The sequence below is a fragment of the Cannabis sativa genome, chromosome 9 (genome assembly GCF_029168945.1).
Source record: "Cannabis sativa cultivar Pink pepper isolate KNU-18-1 chromosome 9, ASM2916894v1, whole genome shotgun sequence".
Classification (NCBI taxonomy): Eukaryota; Viridiplantae; Streptophyta; class Magnoliopsida; order Rosales; family Cannabaceae; genus Cannabis; species Cannabis sativa.
In genome coordinates, this window is record NC_083609.1 from 41872081 (window position 1) to 41894687 (window position 22607).

The 22607-nt window shown below is 31.1% G+C and overlaps 1 protein-coding gene across 1 annotated transcript; it reads right to left on the bottom strand.

The window, feature by feature from the left end:
* Window positions 1-14143: 14143 nt before the first annotated feature.
* Window positions 14144-16321, bottom strand: LOC133031401 (uncharacterized). Its single transcript, XM_061104887.1, has 10 exons — window positions 16312-16321; window positions 15992-16245; window positions 15669-15872; window positions 15483-15575; window positions 15286-15384; window positions 14933-15214; window positions 14793-14831; window positions 14626-14712; window positions 14278-14517; window positions 14144-14188 (listed from the first exon to the last, which is right to left on the bottom strand). Exons 1-10 carry the CDS (start codon window positions 16319-16321, stop codon window positions 14144-14146), a joined length of 1353 nt encoding a protein of 450 aa, XP_060960870.1.
* Window positions 16322-22607: the final 6286 nt, after the last annotated feature.

Below are 22607 nucleotides of genomic sequence, written 5' to 3' on the forward strand. Positions count from 1 at the left end.
GCGGTGCGATTTTTGCAGTTTTTTAGTATCGCGGTGCGGGTGCGGTTTGGAAAATTGGAAAAACTGTATGTGCGGGTTGGTTTGAAAAAATAGTTAAAAACTGCACTACCCGCACTGCGAACACCCCTACTGAGCAATAGTCTCCCGAAAAAGAACATCCAGCAGAAGGGGGCTATGATCCGAAGGAGAAATATCAAGATTAAACAATTTAGATGAAGAGAAATTATTTAACCAAGAATTACTCACCATCGCTCTGTCCAACCGGGCTTCTATCCATTGAGCAGTGTCTCTACTCTTTTCCCACGTAAAAGGATGGCCACACAGATCCAAATCAATCAGCCCACATTGATGAACAACCTCCTGAAAGTCGTCAATAAGCCACGATGGGTAAGGCAATCCATCGAACATCTCACCCTGACAAAGCACATTGTTGAAATCTCCCATTAAACACCAAGGAGTGGTAGAACGCCCATGTAAAGTCCGTAATAGGTCCCAGGTATTCTTCCTTAAACTTCTATTAGGTTCCCCGTAAATTCCAGTGAACCTAAATTCCCTCTGCCCATCAAGTGTTATAAGACTATCTAAATGGTTTGTGTAAAACGACTCGACCTTGACCTCCTCTTGATTCTTCCATAACAGTGCTAAACCCCCGCTTCTTCCTTGGGCCGCAACCACAAAACACCCCTCAAAGCCCAAACTCATACAAACCCGATCCATCTTCAATTGATTACTTAACATCTCACACAAAAAAACAACCCTAGGCCTTTGTTGAACCACAAGTTCTTTTAGGAACTGAACATTCCGTGGCAGCCCAAGCCCACTGCAGTTCCAAGACAGTATTTTCATAATGATTGGCGAGCCCATTGCCAAGGCCCGCCAAAGATGAGTTTTTTGAACTATTATGCTGTACCACCTCAGCACTGTCTTTATCACCGTCACTTACTTTCCTTTTTTTGTTATCAATAACAACCAGGCTATTATTAGAGCTATACACAATATCCTTCCCCCTATTCTTAGAAACTTCTCCTTGATTGACACATGGGCCATGAGAAAAGGAGGGAGCCATAACCACACCTCCACCATTAACGTGACTTGGCATTGGGTCAACACCTACATGCACAGCATCCCCACCGACCGAAGGTCTTCCCCCATTGATGGTCGGCAATTCCATCCCCTCGGGTTCGGCACCACCAACCTCCGGCGGGGGGCTCCACCCCTGGTTCTGAGCCATCGAGAACCAATATTCTTGTGAGATCGTTGGGGAAGAGCCCTCATGAACTCACCATTTGGCGTCACTATTTGCTTAATTGGCTGATGAAACAACTTATGACAGAACCTTTCTGAGTGCCTAATTATACCAAAAATGAAACAGAAAGTCGGGGCCCTTTCCTACTTAAAATTAATCCAGAACCAGCTCCCATCATCCTTTGTGAGCTTCATTCACCGGCGTAATGGTTTATCAATATTCAAAGTGACTCTGATGCGAAGGAAATCTCTCCATACTCCTATAAATTTTTTCTGATCAGACTCTATATACTTCCCCATAGTATTACCCACCTTAGCAACAGTAACCTCAGACATACATTCAGGCTCCATATCATGGAGTTAAACCCAGATGTCAAGAGTGTTCAACGGTAATGCCTTCGGATCCCCACCAACCTTTAGCCTCTCTAGAATTAACTGCATCCTATCATAGGTCCAGGGACTCCTATTGATTACCCTTTGAATATCTACTTCATGATAAAACTGGAAAAGGAACCTATTATTATCCAATTGTTTGACAAACATGCCCATACCTGGCTGCCATAAGGAAGCCAAAATATTTTGCATTTTCTCAAAATCAATCACCCGGTTAGACAAAAAATCGTCCAACCAAACACCATCTATCATCAATTCCATCATCTCCTCCCCCTGTAATCACTGCAACCTCCTCAAGATCCTCCTCCTCAATCTGAAATCGCAATATTTCTTCCTCTGTATCTCCATTGTGCCAACTTGTCGAAGCCATAATTATGATCCAAGAGCCAACACGCACAACCCCCACAATGCAGAAAACAAAGAAACTCCCACAAGAGCCGGTCAGCCACAAAAAAATAGCCCCCCACAACCAAGAAAATAAAGAAACCTGTCAACCAAGAACCCCAACAACCAAGAAACCCGACAACCAAGAAACCCGACAATCAAGAAATTGCCTGACTATCACAAAACGACCTTAACACCTAACCATTAACAGAGAAACATGTAACCAGAAAAACAAAGAAACCATGTCATACGACAAGACCTGACCTGTATTGTAATGCTTTCCAACTGCTGAAAAATCTAAATCAACCCCCTATGTTTGCTGACGTGCACAGACGACATGGGAAGCTTTCAGACGTTCAGAATACCAAATACATACCGGTCGACGACAATCAAACATGCAGCAGTGGAAGGAACCAGTCGAACGGACGGCTGCTGAAGGAAACGCTCTTGCAGACGACTGCTGGAGGAACGACTACGCCTACTGGGAGGAACTACGCCCCTGCAACTATGCCTGAGGAGGACAATCGGACATACTCCGGGGAACCTAGAAGAGTCGGGGGCATTGATGCAGCGGCGCTACTGTTAGGGTTTACCACGACTAACTTATATTTTTCTTCTTGTTAGTTTATGCTTTCAAAAATTAAATTAATATATGCTGAATTAATGAAAGAAAATCTAGTATGTATGTGAAATTAATTGGTAAACACTATCATAGTGTCATATATCGAAGATAAATTTTACTATATTTGCAAATTCGCGAGCCCGATATGTGCTCATCTCCGCATAATTACTTAACAAGCTTATTATTGTGCTTATTTGTGAAATTGGCGCGCCCGATGTGTGCTCATTCTCGCATAATTGCTTAGCAAATTTATTATTGCGCTTATCTATAATTGCAAATGGGTGAGCCTAATATAGTGCTCATTTTTGCGTTATTATTTAGCAAACCCGTTATTATATTTCTACTTGCAAATTAGCGAGCCTTACGTGTGCTCATTTTTTGCAAAATTATTTGATAAGTTCGTAACTATGCTTATGTACTCTCAAAGAGGCAAGCTCAAAAACTTATTTTCTTATACTAAAATACCAAGTATATGGCAAGCTCACAATAGTGCTCAATTATTTTTACCCATTAGTACATCACAGATACAGCCAACACCTCGCTTAGGCACCACCCCGATTCAATCCAGCAGCACAAACTCCAAGAGGTTTGCTGGCGTAACATCTCAGAAATATGAAAGAATCAAACCCCATTGAAAAGGTTTGGGTCGTGAATTATTTACCAACGACAGAAGATTGTTTGTCTCATTTTAAGGCCCAATGGTCCACTTGGTAAATACCATCCTCTTATATATTGGATATATAAAAATAAAGAGGCACATTAGAACAACGAGAAGGAATCAATCAATGCTTGGACACTATATGTGCAGATAGCCCAACACCTACAGATTACCAGGTGCAATTTTTCTTTTATTTTAATCAAGTCTAACACTTTGGTCAAATAATCATTTTATATTTGATACATTAGAATCCGTTAACTTCTGTGGCGAATAGAAATACATTTGAATGCATGATAAAGCTATATTTTTACATGTGCTCATTTTATTTGCAAAATGGAGTGAAACATGACACTTATTTCTTGCATAATTATTTATGAGCGTATTGCAATGCCTATTTTTTCATAATCGCAAATTGGCGAGCCCAATGTGTGCTCATTTTTGCATAATACTTAGAGCCAACTATAATGCTCATTTTTTCATATGCTCACAAATAATTGGCAAGTCGAAAATAGTGCTCATTTTTGCCAACAATTATGCTTATCTAATCGCAAATTGGCGAGCACTGTCTGTGCTCATTTTTGCATGGCTATTTAGGAGCCAAATATGCTCTTTATACATTTATTCATGTATTAGCGAGCCCAATGTGTACTCATTTTTTGCATAATTATTTGAGCCAACTATGCTCATTCTTAAGTAATCACGAATTGGCGAGCTATGTGTGCTCATTTTTGCATAATTATTTAGAAAATCTATTGCAGTAGTTATTTTAATAATCACAAATAGGCGAGTCCAAAGACTCATTTTGGCATGATAAAATAACAAGTTTATTGCAAACCCCTGATGGTGCTCGGTACTTATAATACTAGCACATCGCACATATGGCCAAATCTATGCCTCATTTGGACCATTCATAAAAAAAAAATGAAAATGCCTCTCCGTCCTAACGGGCAGTACATACCCCAAAGAGTTCTGCTGACAGGGCATCTTGAAAATATAAATGATGATCGATAGTCATTATAAAAACCTCGATAAGGTAAAACTAAAGATCACCTGCAATGTGACAGATCAAATGCCCCTCAAGAAAAGTTCAACGATTACACAGTGACATCTCATCACAAAAACTAGGGGCATGATAAGGGAGGGATTCCCAAAATATTTCCTCGCAGTATCAAAACTTGCGAGAAGGTGCGATCGAGATAGGGTCTAGTCGCACACTATGCAACGCATAGTAAAAAGAATAAAAGCGGGACGCAGAGAGAAGTTAACACAGTCGCGACATATATCGAGTATATGTGATGAGCCAGTGTTTCTCCCCCGCGCCTATGTAAAGTCTGCATCTTTTCTAGCATTTTGTCCGGATGACCAATGTGCACGACAACTCGACTAGAACCCGCGAGTTCTATGTTGTCAGCACACGAATGCTCGATACGCGACCTGTTTAGTCGCAAGCATTCCATGAATTCGAACCCCGAGAGGTTCATACATGAATTCCCGATACGCGACCCGATTAGTCGCAGGCATTCCATGGATTAAGAGCCCCGAGAGGTTCATACATGAATGCCCAATACGGGACTTGATTAGTCGTAGGCATTCCATGAATTAAGAACCCTGAGAGGTTCATACATGAATGCCCGATACGCGACCCGTTTAGTCGCAGGCATTCCATGAATTAAGAACCCTGAGAGGTTCATACATGAATGCCCGATACGCGACCCGATTAGTCGTAGGCATTCCATGAATTAAGAACCCCGGGAGGTTTATACATGAATGACCGATACGCGACCCGATTAGTCGTAGGCATTCCATGAATTAAGAACCCCGAGAGGTTCATACATGAATGCCTGATACGCGACTCGATTAGTCGCAGGCATTCCATGAATTAAGAACCCCAAGAGGTTCATACATGAATGCCCGATACGTGACCCGATTAGTCGCAGACATTCCATGAATTAAGAACCCCGGGAGGTTCATATATGAATGCCCGATACGCGACTTGATTAGTCGTAGGCATTCCATGAATTAAGAACCCCGAGAGGTTCATACATGAATGCCCAATACGCGACCCGTTTCGTTACAGGCATTCCATGAATTAAGAACACCGAGAGGTTCATACATGAATGCCCGATACGCGACCCGTTTAGTCCCAGGCATTCCATGATTAAGAAACCTGCGAGTTTAGATAACCAATTGAAAATATGACGCCCAACATAAACAAGGCATCATGATCATCGATAAACGCGGGCTCGGACTATTTTAAGTTCTCCAGCACAGAGCAAGCTATACTGAAGAACTAGGGGCATGTGTTATCGGCATAAATTTACCCTCCACGCGAGAAGGACTTGTTGTTGGATATATTTTACCAGGATCTAGATTTACTACCATGTATGTTTCATTAACATCCTAATATGAATTTTAAAACAATGAAATAAACACATAAGGGTTTAAGAAAACCTTACATTGGGTGCAGTGGAATATAATGACTCCTTCCGTTCAGATCTCTAGCCCTTGATTCCTTTCTGTAGCAGAGCATCACCAAGATCTGAACTTGGATCTCTTTCTCTCCTTCCTTTGATGCTGATTTTCCTTCTTGTTGTTTGGAATCTCCTACAGTCTTACACACTATGATTGAGATACCACTTGATGTGTGTGGGCACTCACTCATTCACTCAAGGTTCAAAATTGAAGAGGAAAAGAGAAGGGAAGTGGCGACTATAGAGAAAGAATAGGAGGCTCAAATTTCATCTGACAAAGTTAAGTGTGAACGAGAGCCATCACTATCTATTTATAGGTAACCACCTAGGTTTGAGTTAGAATTATTTGGCATTAAAATAATGAAAAAATAAATGGTAAAATACACTAAGTGTGGCCGGCCATGGATTGTGGATTGGGCCCACTTTGTAATTTTGCTATTTTATCATTTTTCCATCCCATTTTCTCAAAAACGCCAATTTTTCAATTTAACCATTTAAATGCCAATTATAACTATTTAATAACTAAAAATTAATTATTAAATAATATTGTCATTTAATATATTTATTAATTAGACATATAAAGTCTCTTGATTAATAAATAAACCTAGAATCTCTTTTCTTTACAATTTTGCCCTTGCTTAGTGAAAATTCATAAACTAGACATAGTCTAACTTTAGAATTATAATTGATTAATCAAAACCAATTAATTGAGTCTTACAAGCAGTATGGTCTCAACTAGTATGGGGACCATGGGCCTATATTTCTGAGCTTCTAATAAGTCGAACCGAATTTACCAAGTAAATTCCCTAACTTATTAATTCCTTATTGAATCCACTCTTAGAACTTGGAATTGCACTCTTAGTCATATAGAATGCTCTATATGTTCCACGATATATATACGTCATTAGTTATCCATTGTTATAATCCTAATTTGATCAATGACCCTCTAATAGATGATCTACATTGAATAGGCACTAAGTTACCGTTACACCTTCAATGTATTTTATCCTTAAAACACTTAGCTCTGTATAAATGATATTTCAGCGAAGTGAAATGAGATCTCCACCATTTATCTCTGTTTAACCAAGCTCGAAGGATATCATCGTTTCACTTATAAATTCCTATAGAAGTTATAGACTCCATATTTATGTTAGCGCTCCCACTCAATTATACTATCATGTTCCCAAAATGTACGTATCACCCTGACCTAAAAGTAGGCTTAACAAACAAATCAAAGAACATGTATAATACTCTTGAGATCGAACCTAACCATATCAGGATTAAGATCATTTGATCTAGGATCAACGGGTGATATTGAATTGAATAGATATTACGGTAAATTTTAATATATCTAATCAAAGTTCAATATCGGTCCCTTCCGATGTATACTCCATACATCCGATACTGGTAAACTTTGCCAATGCTCTGGAAAGAACATAACACTTATTTAAGGTGTAAGAATACCTTTTGCTGATTATACCATGCCAGTCTAAATCCAGTGTTCTGACAAATCAGGGAATAAACTTTCGAACATATAATTAAGATTATATTCTACTGTGCTGACAACACTATAATCATTAACAAATTCATATGTTCTGGACTTAAATAGAATTCATACATTATATGCATATAATCATGAAATAAATCATGTGAACCATGCAACATTAAATGTTATTTCTGATCTTTATTAATAAGTAAATCTGATTATATTGAAATGAGTTTTATTTAGGGTATAAAACCCAACAAACTCCCACTTGCACTAATATAAAACAAAATGTGCATTTCAAATAATTTCAACACATTGATATACAAATCAAGTGTAGTAGTAGTATACTCCTCGTAATAGGATCTGACAGGTTGAATTAACCACAACCTTTTCTCCACCATTACTCTTCCTTAATCACAAAATCCTTGATATTGTGAAATTCCTCTCTATATGTCTACTCTCTTGGGATACTGGATTCTATACTTTTGGCAACTACTTTTTGGTTAATCAGGAAATAACACTAGTTGTTAAGACAAGTTGGAACGGTGCCACAAATGTATAGAACTTTCCTTAGACTGAATAAGTACCTTTCCTGCAACTTTAACATTCAGTCTCTGTCTGGTAGACTTCAATAGGTTTTTACACTTCTCCAAAATCACTACTCCACCCCCAGAGTAATCACCATCTTATCAGCAGACTTTCTAGCACAAAGGCAAGTCTCGAAATCTGATGTGGTGTAGTCTAAGAGTTTTAAACACACCCTTATCGACTAACATATAGTTCCTCTTCTTAATCTTAAGATTTACTTGATTCTCTTCCAATGTTCCTCTCCTGGATTAATCTGATACCTACTCTTTACTCCCACTCAACAGCAGGTGTCTGGTCTAAGGCATACTAAAGCATACCTGAGACCTCTCACTGTTGATTTAAAGAATTCTTTCATGGCTTTATCTTTTCTGGAATAGTTGAAACTTTTCCTTAGATAAATAAAATCTATGCCTAGAAGTCGAGAAGCTTCTATAGATTTCTATTAGAAAGAAAATGCTTCAGCATCTTACTAAAGTAAGTTGCTTGCATCAGAGTAAGTAATTACCAGGTATACCACAAGCCATGGGTTTTGATAAACTCAAACCTATAATACTAGGAACAACAAGTTTTGTTAAGTCCATTGAATAGACTTATAAAATAAAATTTCCTTTCTTGTCCTTGTAATAGAAAACTTTAGGTTATTCCATGTGAATGGATCAAACCATAGTTCTATTGGCTTTTCTTCTTAGTTTCTTATCTTGACAATCCATTACTTGTTTAAACTTACAATGGATTTTAATCACTAGTGTCTTCCAAGTCATAAGAAGTGAAGTTCCTTAAAACTCTCCCACTACGACAAGGTACCGTGAATTATGTCTAAGAAAACTAAATGGTATTAACCTCTTCGGTTGTGTCAAGACAACAGAGGCAGTGGGATCATCATATGTCAAATAAGATGATAGAACACTTTTGGAATCAAGAAAAAAATATCTCCTTTATTTGCTATGTTATTTTCAAACTTAGTCATTTTCTTAGAAAAGTAGTATTTGTTTAAACAAATACTTTCTTATCTATTGACTATGGGATGTTCCACCCCTAATCACTTAGAATAGCTAACAAACATGTAAACCATGTTTAACAGTTCTAGCTTTTCTTAAGATTTCGATTAGGTCATCCATGAATCTAGTAATGGTTTACACTAAGTACCCAACCAATGCATCATTCTGAAATTTGTATTACCATAGAAGGACTTAGGCAACGACTAGTAACTAATCATCAATATGCAAAACAAAATTTCTGGGGAGGTAAGTTTGGATAAAATTCAAAAATTAATTTAATGATCTTTGAACTGCATATCTACTAACTATTTCTCCACCCCTATCAGTTCGCAAGATCTTTAACCACTTACCTTAATGGTTTTTCACCATTGCTAGAAATTCATGAAATTTTTCAAACATTTCAAATTTCTTTGCATAAGGTAAAATCTAGAGTAATCGTTTTAAGAATACAACGAAAACTATATCCACCCCTGAATGTACATGCATCTGCGAATGAGATGAACTTACTTTCAGTGGATATAGGCATATTAACTCTTTGCAGAGATTGATCTTGTCAAAACCACTATGAACAAGATACAAATGCCATAGATTTAAAAAATATGTGGTTGTATCTTTTGATGACTTAGGTATAGTTACATTAAAGAGTTCTTAGAATAGTCCAAGTGGATCCTGGTCACAGAATACTAAACTCATATTCCATACAAACATACAGTTTGAATTCATTGATAGAAAATGGTTATTAAACACTTGTGAAAGTGAAACTGTATTGTATTAAAAAAATTATTTGGAATCTAAAATTTAAAGTCAAAGACTTAAATTTATACCAAATATACATGAGTAATTCTTTCTTGGACCACCACTACTAATCTAACTCTAAGACTGATTTTCCATACAAGCAGGAGATTTCTAAGATTGAGGATTTATATCATTTTGGGATAGAATTTCAAGAATATAATCAAATGCGTCATTCAATTTCTTAAGAGAAAATATAGAATGACATGAAATGATTTATAGACCATTCATCCAATGATATGTTATTGAGCTAATTTGAAATGAATAAGTTAAGATGAATTAGGATAATTTCATTTTTTAAATAAGAATCCAACGATGCTTCGAGAGTCAAAGTAATCTTATTTATACAATCTTCTTGTTTCATATTGTAAATACTAGTCTAAGGTGTCATCAATTGATGAACAACTAGATGTTGCATTTACAATATTTATCTTTCGAGATCTAACACAATTATGTTTGTCTAATGTTGACAATCCATTAGGGATTTGTTTCATTAGAACAACAAACCAAGTTAGACCAACAATGAAGATTCAAAATTAAACTACAATTTAATAACAGAAAATAACATGGTTCAATATAAATTCATACACAATTCAGAAATTATTAAACACATAGCAAGTAGTAATGACAAGTGAAAATACTAAAACATACAATCCTAAATAATTTCTAAGGTTTTCAACAAACTGATACAGTGTCCTGGTAGGCGAGAGTCAAAGTATCATTCATTGGATAGAGTTGTCAGCTCATCTAAAATACAAACCATTCTAGCAACCTTTTATTCGATCAAAATAAGAATCCAACGTTGTCCGGTAGGCGAGAGTCAAGGTTATTCTCATTTTATGAGCTTCCACCATTGTTTCATGTTTTATAAGTTTATCTCTAAGTAGTCACCGTAGGGGAGAGTCTAATAGAGATGAAAACTTACAAAACACTTATCAAATGAGATCTTACAATGTTAAATGCGTTCAACAAATAACCATCCATAAGGGGGACGAAGTCTAGTGTCTCGAGGTTATATTGAGAACATTTAACTATTGTAAGACCAACAATGGAGATCGAATATCCTAATAATAATAAAGCTCATTATTTTTAAAAAATGTATTTTCTTCTAATATTTATTTTAATCAATTTATTTTAAATATTTATTTAATTAAAATTTCGACTTTAGAATGAAAAATTCTAAATATAAATTTTAATTTAATATTTATAAATTATACTTAGATGGATATGAAATTAAATGAATTATTTCCATCTTAGTAATAATTTCCAATAAATATTTAGAAAAATATTCAATTTAAGTTGTTTCAAAATTAATTTAAATTAACTTACAACTGAAATTTAATTTTCTATAAATATATATTGCATTTCAAAAAATTAAAGTATTTAAGAATACAATTTTCGAAATTGCTTGTCAAAATAAAATAAAAATAAATCCTGGAAAAAATTATTCTAATTTTATGTTGGCCCAAAATTAATTAATAAAATTAATTTACAACAAAAATATAATTTTCCTATTTAATTAAATATTAAAGAAAAATTTCAAATATTTAAGTATCATGATTAAAATCAACTTAAATATTAATTTTCTATTTAATTAAATATCACTAGAAAAATACTTCAAGCAAAACAGATAATATCTATCTAGACTTTCATTGACTAATTAATTCATTTTCTAATTATAATATATTTTAATTCATCTATTTTAATTAATCATTAAATGAAAAAATCATTGATTTAAGTTGTTCCAAAATTAAAATAAATAATTTTCAACTTCAATCTATCTTTCAAATAAAATTCGAAATTTCTACATTAAATAAATGCAATTTTGAAATTTGTGGGAAAAAGATTAATAAAATAAAATAAAATATATTTTGAAAATTATTCAAATTTAAGTTATTTTGAAATAAGATTTCAAACTTAAAATAATTTTCAATTTTAATTAAATAACATGAAAATAATAATACTTAAGTATCATGATGAAAATCAACTTAAATATTTAAATTTTCAATTTAATTAAATGTATTAAATTCAAGAAATAAATAATTAAGTATAGAGAAGACTTAATTATTAATTCTAATTTAATACTAGGAAAAATATACTTAACTTAGATTGTACCAAAATTAATTATTAAACAATTAATTTCACAATCTATGATATTTTCCTAATTAAATATTAGAAATATAATTAGTACTAGAAATAACTATCTAGAATATATATCATTAACTAAGTGTTTTTCTAAAATTAACTTTAAAATATTAAATGAAAAATTAAATTTCATATATTTTAAAAGTTAATTATGTTGCTAATTCAATTTTAATTAGGTTAGACTAATATAATTAACCTAATACAATTATTTAAATAAGGCAAATGGGCCTTCACAATTGGGGTAATTCATGTGAGGGGGAGCTGGGTTCAGTATGTCGTACCCACTTCTATTGGCCCCCAACTCTCACACAAGGCCCAAAAGAGAGGAATTTAACCTTTAAATAAACAATTGTTATTCATTGAATAAGCCCAAATCTAATTGCGCCTAAATAAATTTACTTATGTCAAAATTTATTTTAGCAACCTAGTCCATTTACTTAGTAAAACTTAAATGGGCTTCCTATATGCATCTAAGCCCAATAGCAAACATATAGGCTCACACAGGTCAAATGATTTGGATGGGCCCTATCATGTTACTAGGTTTACACAGATGAAAGAAATAGCAAAAATTACCTGTTACAAATTATTTATAAGATCTATTGACAATTGAACTATGATTAAAATCAGATCACTGGATCTGTCAACAAGTTAATCATAGCAATTTAGATCAAATAAATAATAGGTTTGTAAAAAAAAAAAATTGTATACATAATAATATAATCAAACAATACAAACCATAACAAGTAACTGATCTGGAATATTTGGAAAGTAACCTAAAATATTACAATTTTAAAATTTAAAATAAAATTAAATTTTAAAATAAATATCTTAACTAGAATTCAAATTTAGGTTGTTAGAGAATATTTGAAAAAATTTAAAATTCAACAAACTCCTAAATTTCCTAAATTCTAACAAAAAATCAAAAATATCTAACCAATTTTTCAAATATCAAGTTTATTCAAAATTTAAATTTATTTAAAATTTCTAATAAGATAATATAATAAAATATCTTGAATTTTAAATTTAGATATTTCATTATTATATTCTAAGTCTTATAATTTAATAAATTTAAATATTACATAAATAAACTAATTGAAAAATAAGATATTTTATATGGTTAGAATATTTAAAAAAATAAAATAATAAGTTTGAAAAATTTATGGTTTGAAACCCTAAAATATCTATTCAAACTAAACTAACAAATTTTTCAAATTTCATGTTATTTTTGCCAAAATATAATTTTAATAAAAAAAAATGTCTAATAAGATAAAATGTTAAACCTAACATATTCCTAATCTTATAATTTTAATTAATAAAATATATTTTAAAAAATAACAAATTTGAAAAAAAAATGATATGGTTAGCAAACTTTGAAATTTGAACAAGATTATTTTAAAATAAAATATTTTAATATCAGAGTAAGATCATTCAAATTTAATAAAAAATAATATCTGAACTTATAATTAAAATAAATAAAATAATCTAAAATTTCAAAATTAACCATAAGACTCCTTTGTGAGAAATCAAATTTTCAAAATTCAAAGCCTACTAATATCAAAAACTAATTTTAATTAATAAAAAAAATTAACAAAAATTAATTTTATTCTGAAAATTAGATTTTTGATTGAAAATTCAGATTCTACACAAAATTCTACTAAGAATCACTACACCAAAAACTCTAATTAGTGGCATTTTTAAAATGTCACTGTTACTAATATTTAGTGACATTTTATATTTTAGTAGCATTTTTATAAAATGTAAGCTATACTAATGTGACTAAAAATTCAAATGTCACTAATTAGTTTTCTAGTCACATTTGAAAATGTCACCTAAATATGAATTGTGGCAATTTCAAATGTCACCATAATATTTATTATTTATATATTTAATGTTTGAAAAATAATATAGTGACATTTTGAAAATGTAAAAAAATTATACTAGTGACATTTTTCTAAAAGGCCACTAAAAATTATATATAATGTATTATTTATTTTTAATTAAAATAATAGAATTTTATATATATATATAAATCATCGTAATTTTCTAATTTTTACTCCTTTTTTATTCCTTATATAATTTATATATGTATTAAAAAAAAACTCTAAACCATAAAAGTCAATAATATATAAAAAAAACTCTAAACATAAAAGGGGAATAAATATAATTTTATATTAACATTCAAACTAAAATAAGTTTGTTACATATATATTTCAACAATATAAAAATATAATACATAATAATTTTGTATTCTTACAACGAACATGAACAATAATAATAAAAATTGTATACAAACTATCTATACAACATCAATAAAAAAAAAAAAATATTTACAATTTAGTCTATTTTTCTATGTTAGTAAAGTCACATCATTGAATCATGAAGTTGTTTATCTGATTTTCGTGAAACCTGCATAATTTTTAGCACAATAAATAACAAATAAATAATCATCCATATACATATATAATGAAAACTTTAAATGTGTATTTAATTGTTACCAGAAATGTTGTTGGCCATGCAATAGATGCTCCAACAACTTCACCAATTGTCTTGCATTGTCCATATGGTCTAATTAATTCCTCGTCGGGGTTGATACAAACTTGAACAACAACTTCAGAATAATGATCTCCGAGCTCTTTTCCTCCAACTTCTTTTGATGAATCTTTACTAACAACTAGACCAATAGCAATTGTTTCAGGATCAGCAGTAACACTCTTAAGATTAACCATTTCACCAACCTACACAATAAATTATGACATAAAAATACACAAAAATTAATAAATTCATTAATAAAAAATATTAATATTTAAGTAATAACTAAACTATATAATAATAATAATATTTACCTCAACAATTGGAATATCATATGCTGAAGATGAAAACCACAACTGACGTCGAGATTCCTTGTTATGTGACATACAAGGCTTTTTGGCCTACATATATAACAACATATCAGTAACATAATTTATTGGTTAATAATTTTTTTGAATCAATTGAAAAATTAAAACGTAACCAGTTGTGAAGAAGTGGCATTGTCATTGTAATTAAGAGCCTGCACATAATATGTTCAGTTTTAAGTACTGAAAAATATGGAATAATAATAAAAACTAAAGAGATATTATTAAAAAAAAATAGAGAGATTAAAGCTCTAACCATGTCAGGTATAATAGATGTGTCATTTGCATTGTAATTTTGCTTGTTGGCTTGAACTTGAGATCTTAATTCTTTCAATTCAGCTTCTAGAGTCTGTATATACTTCTTTTGGTTTCCTTTCTTGGTGGATTTGTTTTCCCATACGTCAGATGGGCAAACACCAAAACCGTACATACGGACTGATCCGTATTTTTCTTTACCCATTACTTCAGAGAAAGTGTCATTCATACCCTTTTCCTTTGATACATCTTCATTCAACTCTTGTTTCTCTTGTAATTGTACCTATCATTAATATAAATTAAGAAGTAATAAAACAACAAGCTAGGCATAAATTAAAAAATATTCAATCATACCATTACTTCTTTCGTTGTATCAGTTACACTCTTATCTTTTTTTGTATAGCAGACGTTAAACATAGCAGCACGTGTTGGTGTACTTCCACCATTCTCTTTCTACAAATGAATATTTAGTTGTAATTAAATACTAATCAAAGTATGCATACTTACGAAGCAATGTTCAATCTATATGCTCAAATAATTTTGTAGTTTACCTGTGCTGCTCTAATTTGTGCAAAACTTTTTGTGCCAGTTGTATGGTTGTATTTCTTTTGACCACGACTAGCTTTGTTTGTAGCACTTATTTTCTAAAGCAATATATAAAATTGCATTTAATAAATATTAAATTAGTGAAATATGAAAAAATAATATACTCAATTAAATATTAAAAGAAAAAATACCTTTGCATCGTCTGTTGCCCAATATTTTATTAATTCCTCCCATTGCCCAGCATATACTCTTTTATCCTTATATTTTTTTTGCTCCTCAAAAGATAAAGTTTCTGAATAATAAGTTCTCTTAAGATAAGCTTTCCAATTTTTAAGTTCCTTACCACAAGACCGCATAGTCCAATTTTCTGCCAGAGGAGGAATATCAAATTTTTCCTAGAAGTTTTAAAGCATGCATTAGCAATCTTAAATGTACTAAATACAAATTTCAAAATTAATTCAACTACTGATCTAAAATGCTAAAAAAATCATTTGAAAAAACAATAATTTTTTACCTGTATGATTTTCCACATTCTATCTTTGTATTTGTCAGGTACCTTATGCCAACTTTTGTAGTTAATTGGAGCATTTTTTCCATCTCGTACTAATGTCCCAATAAAATTTGTAAGCTTACTTGCGTTTTTATCATGTGGTTGCCCAAATTCATTACATGTGATTTCCATCTTTGTACCATCATGATTACCACAAATGTCACGCATTTGTGTTGGACCTCTACCATTCTTTTTACCATTATTATTTGTCAACAAATCTGTAAATGAATCTACACAATCTTCATCTTGTTCAGCCAATCTTTATTGCATATATCTATCCATACCTGTAGACATTTGTAACAATAATAAAAAAAAAGTAGAATAGTTATAAATCTTTCATAATTATTCAAATAAACAATAAAATTTTTTCTACTACTTTTAAAATCATAAAATTCTTTAATGCTCACTGAAATGAAAAAAAAAAAATTAAGTCTTCCAGAGCAAAATCATAAAAAAAAGTAATTTCAAAAAGGATGCTAAACAAAAATTACTTAAAACTTCCCTCATAAGAAATATTAATTTATATTACTTTTAACTTGATAATTAACTCATCACAAAGAATCAATGTTGTGTTTTTATAAAATTAAAGGCTCAACAAAATAAACATAAAAATAATGAATATATGTAAAATAAATGACTTTAATCCATAAGCAAAGATAGTGAGCCACACTATACAGTCGATAATAAAAAATTGCTATTAACAAGTAAAAAAAATATGAAAACATAGAAATGTGGCTTAACTACAGTTGATCTCAAGAAAGAGTTCTTCTGTGCAAATCAAATCAAAACAAAACAAGTTTTTATTTTCTTTTCCTTGTTCATATCATATAATAAATAAAAAGTCTAAAAAAGAAAAAGGAAAAATTGTAAACAAAGAATGTTTGTTAGCCATAAATGGGAAGCAAACTAATAAATTAATTATTGCTGCTTTGACCATTTTACCTACAATTTTGGTAAAAACATCATAGTTATTGGTTCATTCAGTAGATTGATCGGAAAATTCTATTGATGGGAATTGAGTGTTAGGTACGTAGTAGGTGACAAATACTATGAGACTAAACTATTACTAATTTTGATTAAGGAGTGCTGGGTTCCTTGTTCTAGTAGTTCACATCAGTTTGTGAGTAAACTAAAAATGAGAAGTGACCATATATATAATAAATAACCTTAGTCCCAGTTCATATTCTTTTGTTTTCAATTTTACCAGAGATGAAATTATGTATATATACATATGTATTCTTAGTAGTAATCTCATAAAAGGAATAATATTAATATAGTAATAACTATAAAAGAGTGTAAACCTTTTTTTTTTGGATTTGCTGTATTCAGAGTTTGATATCAAATTCAGAGGTTATCCACAAGACCCACAATTGCAAACCAAAAGAAAAATCAGTAATGTTCAGCTTCAAAAGCTAGAAAAAAGAAAATTCAAATCAAATGGTTAGATTTCAAAATGTGAATCTCAGGAAAATAATGAAAACAAAAATCAAAATCAAAGATTGAAAATACCACCTATGATGAGAGGAGCCAATTTGTGTGTGAGAGAGAGACAGTTCTCAAATTTATGAGAATGATAGTTTTGGTGAAAAAGAAAAATTGAAATATTTGGGTGGGTAGAATCCCACTTCTTTTCCATTTTCATTTTGGTTTTTTTTTTTTAAAAAAAAAAATTATGTGTTTTTGAACGCTTCCTATTCCTATTTTTATGCTATTATTAGATTTTTTATATTTGGTATCTTATTTGAAATACATATATATTTATATATTTAATAAAATTAAACATATCTACCATTAACTCCCAAAATAAAATATATAAAAACTAAAACCTACACGTTAACTACTAAATAAAATATATATATAAAAATAAAACCTTATGAAACTAATCCTCCTAAAAAAACTCTCAGGTTAACTCTAAAAAGAATAAACAAAAAATAAAAGTTTACGATGGTAAGCTAATTCCCAAAAAAAAAAAATTGTAATTTTGATCCGAATAAGACTAATTCTCCTAAGAAATCGAGTCTGTATATAAAATCGATCTCGATTATAATTCGATTATAATTTGAGTTGTCTATTGGAGTTTCAGTTGCTGTTCTGGATTGTTATTAGAGTCATCGATTGGAGTTTCTACTTTCTTGATGATTTTAACACCGTAAATGGAGATCAACGTATGACCACATCCATGTTTCTTATGTAACAAGTGACTTAATGTTTCTTTTCAACTACTAATGTTCTTTGATATGGTGTTTTCACAGATGTCGAAGAAAACAACCTTCACTGTTGCAAAATAAAATATATACAAAGAAACTACACTATCACCAAGACCACAAGTAAGTATGATCTTTTTTTTTCTTTCCTGATACTTCAAGACCGCAATAATGCCTTTGTCATTGAATGAATTAAAAGTTTGAAGTTTACATTGTATGAAAAACAAAATTCTGTATCTTTTGGAAAAAGATGACTTGATTTGTATTTATATATTTATATTTATTTTTGATTGATTTAGATTGATGCCCCTTAATTAAAGGAAATAAGTGGTGAAGTACTAAATGAATGCATGTAAGCTAATATATACAAAGCTTGTATATAGAACATACAAGTGTATATGTATCTTTTGGAGTCTTCGGTCAAAAGGGGAAAAGAAAAATAAGAATTATTTGATGGTATCAAGATTGCATTTTCTTATAACTTCCATATATATTTTATGATACTAAGAATTAAGGGAATGGGATCCGGGACCTCCTACTCAAGTGTAATGTAATTGAGTTGTTGCCGTTGCTGTTGTTCGTTTTTTTTCCGTTTGTATTCGAGTTGTTCACTCTGTTTTTTAGCTTGTTCCGTTTTCTACTCTGTTTAGACTCTTGGGTTTTTTATGCCTTTTAATGAATCGGTGTCCTTGGACACCCCCCTTCATAAAAAAAAAAAAAAAAGAATGTGGGTCTTTATTATGAATTGAGTTATATTGATGGTTTATATGACTATTAGTATTATTGCTTTTAATAATGGAATTATCTCGGCATTAGATTTAACTGGTATATTATAAATGGGTAAAACAAATACAGAAGTTTTAGAGATAATAAAGTCTTGGTCTTGAAATGTGGCTTAGACTTAAGAATTTGAGAGATAATGGAATTAACGGCATTGTATTACCAATACAATAGTTTGTTTTTTTGTTTTATCTATTTATAATATACTTAAGAATATGATAATTTAATTTGTTTCTCTGAATATACTTAAGAATATCTGTGATACTCGCACCAGGCATGTATGACTTCTTAAATAGTGATTTTTTTTTTTTATATAGAATATTCCAAAGTGATTGAAAGACTACTACTAAAGGGAAAAGAAATTTAAAAACAGTGTGGAGAGAAGTCATATCTTACCTTTACAAAGGTGGCATTATTTCTTCCAAATAAACAAATTATACAACGCTAAAATACTTATTCCTCCCCACCATCATCCGCATCAGGTTTAATCTCTTTTTTCTTTATTAGTTTAATGATTTTGGGTTTTATTTACTCTAAATTCTTTAAAATCTTATTTTTGATTTTTTTTTATTAAATTAGTTGAGACCAATAGTTATTTAATAGTGCAAATTTACAAAATTAATTTACCAAGCTACTAAACATTTTTTTTGTTAATTTTTTTAATTTAAGCTAAAATTTTCATTGACTTCCACATTGTAACTTTCCAAAATCACAAATTCGAGCTGCTAATTGATATTTTAAGTACATTTACAAATCTGAGCTACTAATTAAGATATTTACAAATCTGAGCTACTAACTGATATTTTTAGTACATTTAGCTCAATTTGTTAACTAATCTAAAAAAAAAGAGTAATGAAGAGTGATCTTACATATTAGGCAACAATGTTGATTATGAAAATTCAGGATAGATGCTTAACAGATAATGCTCTAAAGTGTATTTTATATTGACTTTTTCAAAAAAACTTGCCATAATAATTATTGAAAGGAATAAGTAAGTATTATCTATATTGAATTGTCTAATAATTATATTGGACTTAATTATGAAAGTGAATGGGTTTAAGTTACTATGAATAAGTATTCAAAGTGTAAATTACTTGATTTTTTTATTCATTTTAAAATACTTATGTTTGACTTAGTATATATACATATGTTTGTTTTTTATTTTTCCAAACAAACTAATTTTTTGGATTTTAAATAGGTATTGATAAAAATTTTCAAAAGCTAAAGTTATGGATAAGAGTTGGATGAAGCAATCTAGATTGAGTGATTCATATCAACAAGGAGTTAATTTATTTCTTGATTTCGCATTTAAAAATGGAAGCCATGAAAGAAAAATTTTATGTCCTTGTGTTAAGTGTTGCCTTATTAGTCCTGTCACTCGATCAATTGCATTTGATCATCTGATATGCAATGGATTTATGGAGGGATACACTAAATGGATATTACACGGTGAAACTTCTTCACATGCTCCACAGAACATTGAGAGTACTGTTAGTGATACTCCTACTATTGATATGCAAGGAGTTATACATGATATTTTTGGAGAAAATAGTAGAGATGATGAATGTGAAATTGAAAATGATGATAATCGTCAAGGTGAGGAAGATGAACCAAATACGAAGGCAAAAGAATTTTATGATTTGATAAAAGATGTAGAGACAGAACTTTACCCAGGTTGTACAAGTTTTACAAAGCTCTCATTCGTCATTGAATTATTTCATATTAAGTGTATGTGTGGATGGAGTGATAATTCATTTGGCAAGGTACTTGAATTATTTAAAAGAGCACTACCAAAAGGTGAAACCTTACCCGATTCTTTTTATGAGACAAAAAAGTTAATCAACGCACTTGGACTTAATTATGAAAAAATTGATGCATGTAAAAATGATTGCATGTTGTATAGAAAGGATCATGTAAATGACACAGAATGTCAAGTATGCTCTACACCAAGGTACACTATTAATTATAACACTTTTTTCTTCTGTTTTTTTTAGTTTAGATATGCTGTTTAGATTAATATAATATTACCTTTTTTTTCTTTTTAATAAAAATAGGAGTGAAGCAAAAGTCTTGCGCCACTTTCCATTAATACCAAGATTACAAAGATTATTTATGTCATCAAAACATCTGATTTTATGACTTGGCATCATCAAAAAGATTATGTGAATGATGGTTGTATGAGACATCCAAGAGATTCTCCAGCATGGATGACTTTTGATCACAAATATAAGGATTTTGCGGCAGATCCTCGAAATGTTAGACTTAGGTTAGCTTCTGATGGAATGACTCCGTTCAAGACATTAAGTGTAAGTCACAGTACATGACCAGTTATTATGATACCATATAATCTCCCTCCATGGTTGTGTATGAAACAACCTAACTTTATTATGTCCTTGCTCATACCTGGTCCAGAAGCACCTGGAAATAATATTGATATATATTTGGAGCCATTGATTGAAGAATTAAAAATTTTATGGGAAGTTGGAGTTGAAACTTTTGATGCGTCAACAAGAAAAAACTTTATGTTACGAGCATCACTATTATGGACTATTAGTGATTTTCCAGCATATGCAAACTTATCGGGATGGAGCACTAAAGGAAAATATGCCTGCCCGTCTTGTCATCAAGATACTTATTCTTTGTGGTTGAAGCATAGCAAAAAACATTGTTATATGGGTCATCGTCGTTGGTTAGAAAATAACCACTCATTTAGAAATGATGAAAAGTCTTTCGACGGTACAAAAGAGAAAAGATTAGCTCCAATACCATTAAGTGGTTCAATGATACTAGATAAGTTAGAAGGCTACCAAATTAAATTTGGAAAGACAGTTGTTAATCCTCAGTTGCCATATAGTTGGAAGAAAAGGAGTATATTTTTTGAATTGCCTTACTGGAAGGATAACTTATTACGACACAATCTCGATGTGATGCATATTGAAAAAAATGTATGTGAAAGTTTAGTTGGGACATTATTGAGTTTAGATACAAAAAATAAAGACAATTTGAATTCACGTCTTGATTTAAAGTTTATGGGTATCAGATCTGAACTTCATCCAAAGGAGAGCGAATCTAAGAGAACTGTCATACCACCTGCTTGTTTTACATTAACCAAAACAGAAAAAACTATCTTTTGTCGATTTCTAAAGAAAATTAAGGTTCTAGATGGATATGCTGCCAATATTTCAAGATGTGTTGATGTAAATCAACGAAAAATTCATGGTCTCAAGAGTCACGATTTTCATATTATTATGACTCAATTATTACCGCTAGCATTGAGGGGAATGTCAAGTGTGCATGTTCGTCAACATATAACTACTTTAAGCAACTATTTTCGAATGATGTATTCAAAAGTTGCTCGACCACAAGATTTTATGCAACTTGAGCAGCAAATATCAATTACTCTTTGTAATCTTGAAAAATTGTTTCCCCCGTCATTTTTTGATATTATGGCTCATTTGGTGATACACTTAGCATATGAGGCGAGAATTGCTGGACCATCAGTTTATCGTTGCATGTACCCTGTTGAAAGGTAATATATATTGATTTTTATTTTATTTAATTGTGAAAAGTTTCAATATTGCTTTTAATGTTCTTAT

What these genes read in the sequence shown, in the direction of transcription:
- LOC133031401 (XM_061104887.1), bottom strand. An exon ending in CATCTATTATACCTGACATG is followed by an intron (nt 14,832 to 14,932) that starts GTTAGAGCTTTA and finishes TATTATGTGCAG; the next exon opens with GCTCTTAATTACAATGACAA. An exon ending in CATGGCCAACAACATTTCTG is followed by an intron (nt 14,189 to 14,277) that starts GTAACAATTAAA and finishes AAAATTATGCAG; the next exon opens with GTTTCACGAAAATCAGATAA.